Genomic DNA, 10833 nt, shown 5'->3' with positions numbered 1-10833 from the left:
AAATTTTTTTTATCTGATAAATCCTCAAAATAATTGACCAAAAATATTTTTCCAAGACTTGTGAATGCAAATGATTGCCCGGATAGTATAAAGTACATATCAAAACCTTGACTCCCATGGCAGAAAGTGACATGAATGGGAAAGGAAATGAAATATATAAAAAATATTAATATTATATAAAGTACTACGCTAGCATTCCTGAAATTTTCCATTATAATAATAATAATAATAATAATAATAATAATAATTATTATTATTATTATTAATCATATTCTATTCTATTCTATGGGGGAATGGGAGACGTGAACTAGGAAGCTTAAACCCAAAACTTCGTAGTATGATCAATAGGCTTCCACGCACCACATGCTACCAAGTACACCAGGCATTTGTTAAACTTAAGCCAAGTCGGAGTTGGCCATGAGGCAAATAAAACTTAGAATAACCCATAACTAGCTAGCAAGAGGGTGCACGGGACTACAAGGGGTTACATGAACATACATAGAATCATCATTAGATGGGAGGCTAAATTGTTGAATTTAAAGCTCAAATTTACCAAGTCGCTAATTGACCATTTTCCATATGTCAATCATCAAAATTGCTATATCATACTTTAGACCATAGTTAGAAAACCAAGTTTCTCGACTTAATTCACCCTTTTTAATTCTTGGTGAATCAAGCGAGTCATTTTTTTTTTTCTTGTCCTTTTTAATATCTTTTTTCTTTTCCTTTTCCAAGTAAGGAATTGAGGCTATGATTAATTCACATGTGGGTAATATGAAAGGCAATAAACAAAAACTTTAGGGTTTTGCTTGATTGTAATCCAAACTTATGGTCTATAAATAATAATAATAATAATAATAATAATAATAATAATAATAATAATAAAACAGACTTGGTGAATTTTACTTGATTGGATTGAGTCGGACCTAGTTTGGTCATTTCTTAAACCTAGACGAGTCTTCATAACTTTTAATAAGATTTCATGTTTATTTTTCACTCGACTCTGGTGACTCATTCTAGTTAAAACCTGATTTTCCAACTATATTTCAAACATTACTATGTACTCTCCCAATTCTTAGTTAAAAAAAAAGGATTTAGATTAAAAAAAAAAAAAAAACTGTAGAAAAGGATTTAGAATAAACAAATATGAAAAATAATAACTCAAATATATCTTGTGATTTTGGGAGACATCAGCTTCCGTTGTTGCTTGGATAACTACTATATTTTTAAATAAACAATTTCATTTTCTTCTACTTGAAACAAGTTCTTAATAGGTGTGTTATCACTTGTTAGAATGGTTACCGGTGAGTGACTCCTAATCCATAGAATGAAAGCTCAGTCAACCTCAAGAGTCAAGACACATGATCCGATTTTTGGATTTCTTGAAGCTTCACCCCTCGTTCTACTCTTTTCTACTTCTTTCCAATAGAAAAAGCGGAAAAATAATTAATATATGATTATTCTTTAACAAAGAGTAACTTTTCAATATCATTTCAACGTTTTATAAACAATAAATTTCAATAAATGGCAAGAGTAGATGTGAGTGATAGACATTGAGGATTCATGTATAATACTATAAGGGAGAGGGATGGGCACATATACAACCCGCTTATCTTGGCATCATATAATATGGAGAGAGAGAGAAAAAGACTCGATGGGTGTCTTCATCAGTAGGGGATCCATGTCATTAATGAGGATGGAAGATAGAGAAAAACTGTAAGAATGCATATATTGAATGGCATAGGCCCACCTTTTTCCCATAGTATAATATGAACGAAACTTGGCAACCACGTAAATGAAATCTCGAGGTAAGTTGAAAAATTCAATCTTAAGAGGGTATTTTCCACCCGTGCTCATGAGATTCCATTTCCCTGGTAGGAGTCAAATTTTTTCCCTATATTATATCTTGTTTATCAGCAAGTTCCCTATAGTTCTTTTGTTAGCCAAAAGGGCATAAGTTTGTCGAGAGGTGAGACCCACATGCAAGGACAAAGTGGAACAGTGGAGCCCGACCCATCCAGAGCCCAACAAACATTGCCCAGTAAAATTAGGGCTGCCAGGCTTAAGCCCAGGCCGAGGCCCAGGCCCATGAGGCCTGTTACTTAGAACATAGATCATGCATTTAACAGAGGCCCTTTATTGATGAGGCTGATTGCTAGACCTTGAGTCTGGGCCTCTACCTGGCATGAAGGCCATACACCATATACTAGGACTAGCAGATTGAGTTGAGATCCCATGCATGTAGCTTTCCTTCTCACAGTTATTGGGGGAAGGAGGTATGAACTATGGAGAAGGCATAGATTTTGAACCATGCAGCTGTATCGACCTAGGGCAATCCCATATCGGTGGATTGGTATGAGCTGTTTTTATCGGATTCAAACCGTTACAGGCCGATCCGATCTGCCGAGACAAATCCCGATTCCCGAGATGGACATGATTAGATCGAAAATCACAGTTTTCAATGCCTTAGGTTAGTTACACACTTACACAGGGCTAAACTAATTTTTTTTTTTTTCATTTTTTAGAAGTTTTCACTTCCACAGCCACACTATCGCACGCCATCTTCTTCTATAGTCTCCTCTGGAACAACGCTTGAGCCGAGAAGAGAAAATGTCTTATGTTCCACCTCACCTGAGGACATCTGCAATTCGAAGCTCCACAACTTCCAAAACTGCATCGGAAACCCTAGATTATGATGAGAAGCATTCTTCTTCGACTCCTCATTACTCTCTCCTTCAGTCCAAGAACAACTCCTCTGCTCTCTCCACCTTACCTAATTCCATTCGTCGGACCTCCAGCAATCTCCCGCCTTCCAGAGCTCTCCCCGTCCCTGAACCTGTTTTTCAACAGTGGAAGCCTTCAGAGCGGGTTTTCCGTCTCAAGGCCGAACAGGTAGATCACTTTATGTGTTTTCAGGTTGTTTTGCTAATGTTTTAGGGTGTGAAAAATCGTTGTAGGTTTTGGGCGAGCACTGTTCTCTTGTTGGTTCTTGGCGTAGGCATGTTGGATTCTGGTTGCTTCTGAAAAGTTCTCTACATTTGTCATGAACGAACTGACTTCCCGCCTTAGATTGTTGTAGAGTATTTTATGCATTTGGCCTGTTGTTGAATGACTCTCATTGCTGATCCATACTCCCCTTGAATTCCTTCAACACTACACGTTTCTTCCTAATTTTGTCTTTCACAATGTTGCATAATTTAAATCTAAATATCCTTATCTTGGATAGGCTTATTCTCTGTATGTTATTTCTTGATATTGTCCGAAATTTCGATTCATAAAGTATGTCTATGTTATGTTTATAGAGTTTTCTTTTTATATTGATCAGTATCCATCAATCAAATTAGACTGTGGTATGCATTCCCCTTTTGTCCATCCAACTATAATTCAGTGGACACTATCATTGCAAATGCCCCCTCCTTGTAGATAATCAAATTGAGAATTATCGAATCCAGCTGCTCAAATATAAGGATCATATCAAACAGAATTTATTTCAGTAAGGAACATAGGATTCTTAGTATGGTTGGTTTTTTTGGTTGTCATTAACAAAAGACATAACTGCAGTGTTCAATTGTATTTTTTATTGCAATATTCTTATTCCCCATCAATACCTAGCCCAAATAAAATCCTTCATAGATATATATTGTTGCCTTTCCTTCCTAGCAGCTCGAGCTTTTGGAATAAACAGTCATGGTATCAGAACCAGGAGGTCGGTTGATCGATCCCTGGTAGGTGCGGTGGAGTGTGTTGTTGTGTTCCTGTGCCCTGTACCCTTGGTGCCATGTGTTGGTGTCATTGTAGTGTGTCCTTTCATATTTTCTTGCTGCACATTAGATCTGGTTTTTGAACATGATATTGCCACCAGAAAACGCCTTTTGGGAGGGGGGTGAATGGGAGGGAGAGAGAGTGGCAATGGTAGTTATGATGGTTGATTCAACCTCTCTCCTAATCTTTATTCTTACCTTCTTCCCTATTTTTGTAAAGTTTTTTTTTTTTTTTGGGTTCTATTTTATGTTGTTTTCTTCCTTGCAAGAGAAGTGCAACATTGGTTATAGTCTTCCCTAATTGCAGGTGGTGCATTTTGCCTGTTATCCACTCGGCAATTAACTGGTGCTGCTAGTATTGCTCAAAATGAAATAGAGGCAACCGAAAACTGAAGAACCAATCACTAACTCACAATAACACTACAATTGACAAGCGAAAAAACCCAGTGTACAAAAATAACACACAGAAAAGTAGAGAAGTCAAATACACTAACCAGCACTTATCTGCCCTTACTCTTCTGTTATGTCTTACGTGACTGTATGGACCCATGTCCTAAAGAAACACCTAAGTTGGCCCCACATGCAACCCAGCCCTTACTCTCTGTTGCTACCCTCCCTCTTTTTTCTTTATCTTGCTGCATCAGAATAGAAATTTTTCCTGATCTAATATGAGTCCCCCTTCCCCCAACTCAGCCCCAGAACTAGAATTGTATCTTCATTTAAGTTTATGCTCTTTTTTGTTAGATATTGTTTTTATTTAATCCAAGTGCCTATCTACTGCAGTATTGCCATTTCATTTGGGACATATTGATCCCCATTTGGTGATTTCGCATGCTGGATCTTTTGAGCATGACATGCACATTCTATTGTGTTTTGCATATTTTGATGTTTAGAGCATTACATGATTTATTCAGTATGCTATGTAATGCTTAGTCAATATTTGCTAGTTAGCCAGAAAAGTGAACTTAGCATGAAAGCAAAACATGTAATTTTTCATGCTAGATCTACTGACCTTGACATGTCACCCCCGCCCCGACAACCCCCCCCCCCCAAAAAAAAAAAAAACAGATTGAAGAGGTTCGCTTGCGATTGAATGTTGATGTTACTGTTGCTTCAGATTCTCAGCCTGCTGCACCTGCACCTGCGCCAATTGAATCATTTACTGATATGGTATGTGCTTTTATATAGATTGAAATTAATTTGAGGTTCTGTTTTGTCATTTATGTTAATTAGTACACTAATAGCTACTTTTTCTAGTGTTTGCATCCGAGTATCATGAAGGATATTGCTTTTCATGAGTACACGAGGCCAACTTCTATTCAGGCCCAAGCAATGCCGGTTGCTCTTAGTGGAAGGGACCTATTGGGTTGTGCTGAGACTGGGAGTGGCAAAACTGCTGCTTTCACTATTCCCATGATTCAGGTTGTTTTAGTTGTTATTTTTCTATATGATATGAATTTCTTGATGCTACATGAATTGTTATAAATTTTGGATGTTCAAACCTTGAAATGAGTGTCTACTGCATGAATTGGGTTTCTTTTAATAATCATTTGTCAATGTGCAGCATTGCTTGGCTCAACCTCCTATTCGGCATGGTGATGGGCCTTTGGCCTTAGTGTTGGCTCCAACAAGAGAGCTAGCCCAGCAGATAGCAAAAGAGGTGATGAAGCTGAACTTTTGCTAGACAAGAGTGCTGATGATATATAACTGTTTTAGTTGTGCCTGGATGATGGCAATAAAATACACTTCTAGATGATGTCATTTAGTTCACAAACCTGTCGCAATAGAATTACAGTTTCAGATTGTGCCATTACGTCTAGCGATTGAGCTATGGGCCTGAGCCGAAGCCTGGTTTTGCCAAAAGTTTTGAATGTTCCATACTATGGTGGAAATTGCTGTCATTACCTTTCCACCTCTGAATGCATTTTTTGGCCCAGTAAGCATGTTTGGCTTGAGACTTTTTTTCGTATGTGGCATAAGTAAAAGGGAAAAAATTATTAGTTTTCTAAATTTATTAGGAAAATTTCAGGGTGTTTAATTCTCTTCTTTTTGTCACTGGTGAGTAAGTGGATGCACCAAATGCATGCTGCTGCAATCCATGTTTAAGGATGCATACACAAATACCCCTGTAAGCAATTACTGGTTGACAACAACTCCTTTTAAGTAGAGATGGAATGACTTGAGCTTTTCCTAACCCTTTTCTGGACATGGACATGATCTGATCTCATCTATGAATGGGGCTGGGTGGGAAGAGTGGGACAGACCTTTCTGGATTGGGGCAGGAGATAATGCGAATGAATTTAAAATTCCGGGGGAAAGGTTCAACGAAAAAAAGAAAAATGAAAAATACTACTTGGCTTGGTGAAATCCAACATATCCGGTGTGGGAGTGTGGGATGTATTGTCCTATTACTGCATCCCATTTCTATCACTGTCTATCGACATATCTGAGGAATGAGTTCTTACCTGAAGAAACAAGTCCCATTCAAAGTAGGGCTAAATTCACCTCTGTTTTCTTTTGTTTTTATTCATATAATAGATGCTGTGATTTCCCAGCATACTCCCTCGTTGGTGAGATACATTTTAATGATAGATTTGATGAGCAGCCATCAGATTTCATTTTTTGTCAAATCAGTTTTTTTGAAAATCCAAAACTTATTCCAACATTCTGAACATGATTATCTTTCAGAAATTTGACATGGTTAGATCTCACTTACCTGAGATAATAGAACCTATTCAGTATCATTTTTTTCTCATTCAAATGAAATATTACTTTTATTTGAAGTTGTGTTCAAGGTATATATGCATTTAATGCAACAAGGAGTTTTTTTGGTATGAGCTACATGGTGTTTAGATGGGTCTGGGCAACTCATAATTTTGAAATGATCTGGGTTGAGTACTCTATATATCATGTCTAATTGATTGTCCTTAAAGAATTGCACTATTAGTTGTGATTTTTTTTGACTCTCTGATTTATGAATTGTTTCTTGCAAGCTTTGGCTTTTTGGTGATGTAGTTGAGTTCCCCTTCACTTGTTCAAATGAGCAAAGGGTAGAAAAAACAAGTGGCAGTGATATATTCAAGCTATTGTTTGGTTAGATAATCTCAAAAATGGAACAACCTTATGGTGGGTTCCTGATCATTTGGATATGAGACATTATATTCTAGGAGAAAGTATTTCTTTGCCCACGGTGAAGAGAATTGATTCTTATAAACCCCTTATTGTGTGAAGTCAAAAAACTCCCTTATAGTGGGTGAAATCCCATCCAACCGCAATGACAGCAGTGGGTGAAGAGAAAATCGGTCCTATAATTTATGTGGGCTGCAGATTGTTTTACATTTCTGTGTTTCCAGAGTCAAGATATTGTTGTATGTATTTTGTAGTTTTGTAATAGTTAACTTATTAATTCCCATCAACTGCGGTTTAGCTCATTTAGTTCCTATCAACTTCAGTACATTTCCCTCTGTTTTGGAGCTCTTTGCATTCACTATCCCCTCCCTCCCCTCTTCCCCCACCACCCCCTCCCCACCCCCACACCCCCAAAAAAAAAAAAAAAGGCTGGCTTGGATTTTCTTTGAAAGCATTATTCTGTATGCCTAAATCCTCTTCTGATTTGAGAAACCACTCTCAAAATATATAATCTTTTCCTGTCCTTCCTGTTGAATAATAGTTTTTATTCTTTTCAGGTTAAGGCTTTTAGTAGATCTCTGGAATCCTTCAGAACTGCTATTGTTGTGGGTGGAACAAACATAGCAGAGCAGGTAGCTAATTGTAGCTCAGGCAGTGCTGTCTTTTATGGCCTTGGCCATCATCTAGCATTTCAAATAATTGGAAAAAGAAAGGAAATATTAACAAAAAATTCCTGGTCTTTTTCCTTTAGTGCTCTCTTTTCAATTTGCTTTCTTCTATGCCTTATCTTGGAAGGTACTTCACCAACTAGTTTTCCTCTTACTGTTTGTGTTTGCTTTCTTAATGTAAATTATGATAGAGGTCCGAGCTACGAGCAGGTGTAAATATTGTAGTTGCCACACCTGGAAGATTTATTGATCATTTGCAACAAGGAAATACCTCCCTTTTTAGGATTTCATTTGTTGTTTTAGATGAGGCTGACAGAATGCTGGACATGGGTTTTGAGCCACAGATAAGAGAGGTATGTTACATCTTCAAGCACCCACCTATTGCTTCAGACTTCTAGATTTGTATCATGTCACACCTGCACTTTAATTATCATGCTGTCATCTGTTCTGCACACTCCTCACTAGGGGGCCTGGAGCAATGTTTGAGCTCTACCATTTAAATGGTTAAATTGATCTTACTCTCTTTAAAACCAAACAGCTATGTCCAAGGAGATGAGTGTTTTAGTGTGTAATGGATTTTAATGTTCTCTTGTTATTTTGTATGATTATTCTGCCCTCCTGCAGCTCACTGACTTTGTTGTTGATACAAAATCAAGGTAATTCTCCTGCCCAAAACAGAATTTACTATGAGATGCAGTGGGAGTGATAGATTTTCAGGTGTAGTTTCTTGTAGTAAGATGTTATAGTGGGCTCTTTGGGATGCGTTTTGGTGATTGATGCTCAAATATTTTGTTTGAGGAGAAATTTTGATCGGTGGTCCATTCCTGGGGACCCCTGAATAATGTGAGGTTGGATCACAAATGACCTAACCTCAGGCAAGATCTTAAACACGACCAATAAATTTCAGATTCAAGGAACAAATCAGAAAAATAAACAGCAAATAGAGAAAGAAGGGAAAGAAGAAGATAGGTAATAGGGAAGGGGGATAGGGTAGTCTCTCCCAGACTCGGGTCTCTCACCCACGGTTTCTCACCATTGTTTGACTCTCTCTCCGGACAATGGGGATGCACAAAGCAATCTTTCTTTCATAACTTCAAATCATGGGGGCCCTTCTCTCTCTCAGTCACATCCTCTCAGGACAATGGGGATGCACAAAGCAAATTTGTTTTATAACTTCAAATCATGGGGGACCTCTTAATTATCATTACATTGTATAGTCATGAAACTTGCCTCACAAGAAAGAACAAAAGTAGAAACATAAAAAAAAAGGAAACTAAGGAAGTCTCTCTAAAAGAGGTCTTCCTTGTACAAGAAAAATCGAACTAAAAGGAAACAGAGACTTTTGGAAACTCTAAAACTGGAAACTAAGTTGCTTGTCCTAAGTAAAGACAAATAAACTTTTTACAAAAGGAAATAAACTAAAAAGGAAACAAATCTTTGGACAAGAAAGTCTTCTAGAAGTCTCCATCAATAAATATCTGTTTTCCCTTCCTCCCTCCTGGCAGTATTTTTTTCTTTCGGGTATCAAGAACTTGTTACATGCTGATTAATTGATTTTGCATTAGGTGATGCGGAGCCTTCCAAAAGCGCATCAAACTTTGTTGTTTAGTGCAACCATGCCTGTGGAGATTGAAGCACTTGCACAGGTAATGCTACATCCTAGTCTTCATTTTGCTTATCTGAGACAATTTTAGTACATTCTAGTCTTCATTCAATGGAGGTAGTCTGAAAGAAGGTAGGAAAGTATTTAGCATACAAAGAATCTAAGTATTGAAATAATTTGAAATTTCTAAATAATATCAATATTTTTTCTTGCCAATTGAACTTGTGAGTAATTTTTTGTCCAATTTCTTTATTGACAACCCCTTGTTTTTGGTGTAATTTAGGAGTATCTAACTAACCCTGTCCAAGTAAAAGTGGGCAAAGTTAGTAGCCCTACAGCAAATGTATCTCAACTATTGGAGAAAGTCTCTGAAAGTGAAAAGGTTAGTTCACCTTGACACTTCTGAAAATATTACAAATTTAAAATTTTCGGTACATTTTTTTGAGCATTTAATTCTTTTTTTTGTTATTTATTTTTTCTATATACCATCCAATGCTCTTCAGTCTGTTGTAACTGGAATATTTGAGAGTGATAGTTAATTGATTTCTTGTAATTTTCACTCTCCAATCGTTTATTGCCAAAATATTTCCTTCAGGAACTATCATTGAGGTTTTTTTTTTTTTTTTTTTTTTTTTTTAAGATTGAGATGAACATGTTAGAGTGGAGACATCTTTAAAGGTAAAAAATATTTTCTTTTTTCCATGGATCTCTTGCCTCGTTATAATCATCTTTTGTGATATGTGAATACCTTTTTATATTTATGTATATATATATATATATATATTTCAATGCTCTTATCCTCTCTCCTATGTTCTTTATGCGGAGTGATGTAGTTTTCTTACCCATGTAAATTTACTTTATTATAATTTCTATTCCGGTGTTGGAGATACTGTATGGATCAGGTATGGAGTTACTTGACCTATTTTCTGATAGAATGAAGGATTGGTAGAATCTTTCATTGACTTCTTTTCTTCATATCATCATCATTCATCACCTTTTGTTCTTCTGCTTTTGTGGATATCAGATGTGATAGTTAAAATCTTGTTTCCTCGAGCCAAAAATCAGACGAATCACTCATGCTGGTGGTGCATAAAAGCAAGTCTTGAACCCTTTTGACTCACAATACTTGCATGAGTGGGTTGGACCATGTTGTCTACGGTGTTAACATGAGCAAATTATTTTACTTGAACTGGAACCTTGTTTCCGTTATTAGATAAGTTGGTGTTATGGCTGACATTGTTGTTTAAATCATGGTGGATGCTTTAGATGACAGGAAATTTGAAGAGAAAGTTGTTGGCTCAAAATGCTTATTGGTTTGAAGTGTTACAAATGTTAACTGGATACTGTGAGGGCTTTTTAGAGGCTTTACGTGTTAATTCATGGCTTTTTGAATGTTAAATTTGGAGAATGATTTGGCCCAGAAGAATCTTTATTATATTTCGTATATTATTGATGAAATTCATTGACCATCATCTGTAGGAATGAAAGGTTATCTGGATTAGGAATACAACACATTGAATGATATATGAATAATCATCAAGGTAGTGCCCTTTGGACTCTATAGACAGCTGGACAGCTCATTAAATGATATATGAAATATAAACTAGTTGAAAGTTAATATTTTTAATCTGAATGTTCTAGTTTTTGTCTTTTTGAAAGAGGGGGGGGGGGG

General features: G+C 36.7%; 1 protein-coding gene across 3 annotated transcripts in view; it reads left to right on the top strand.

Moving 5' to 3' along the window:
* The first annotated feature begins 2516 nt into the window (after nucleotides 1-2516).
* Nucleotides 2517-10833, top strand: part of LOC122079809 (DEAD-box ATP-dependent RNA helicase 20-like) — a 13479-nt gene continuing 5162 nt past the window's right edge. For all 3 annotated transcript variants that reach the window (XR_006140533.1, XR_006140534.1, XM_042646538.1), the window contains exons 1-8: nucleotides 2517-2892; nucleotides 4830-4931; nucleotides 5019-5183; nucleotides 5326-5421; nucleotides 7448-7522; nucleotides 7750-7911; nucleotides 9124-9204; nucleotides 9445-9543. Coding sequence is in view for 1 of the 3 variants with exons in the window: in XM_042646538.1 (XP_042502472.1) it covers nucleotides 2611-2892; nucleotides 4830-4931; nucleotides 5019-5183; nucleotides 5326-5421; nucleotides 7448-7522; nucleotides 7750-7911; nucleotides 9124-9204; nucleotides 9445-9543 (1062 nt within the window). In the remaining 2 variants the exon portion in view is untranslated. The remainder of the gene's footprint in view (nucleotides 2893-4829; nucleotides 4932-5018; nucleotides 5184-5325; nucleotides 5422-7447; nucleotides 7523-7749; nucleotides 7912-9123; nucleotides 9205-9444; nucleotides 9544-10833) is intronic.

Source organism: Macadamia integrifolia, chromosome 5, assembly GCF_013358625.1.
Source record: "Macadamia integrifolia cultivar HAES 741 chromosome 5, SCU_Mint_v3, whole genome shotgun sequence".
Lineage (NCBI taxonomy): Eukaryota > Viridiplantae > Streptophyta > Magnoliopsida > Proteales > Proteaceae > Macadamia > Macadamia integrifolia.
This window is presented reverse-complemented; position numbering and strand designations above follow the sequence as displayed.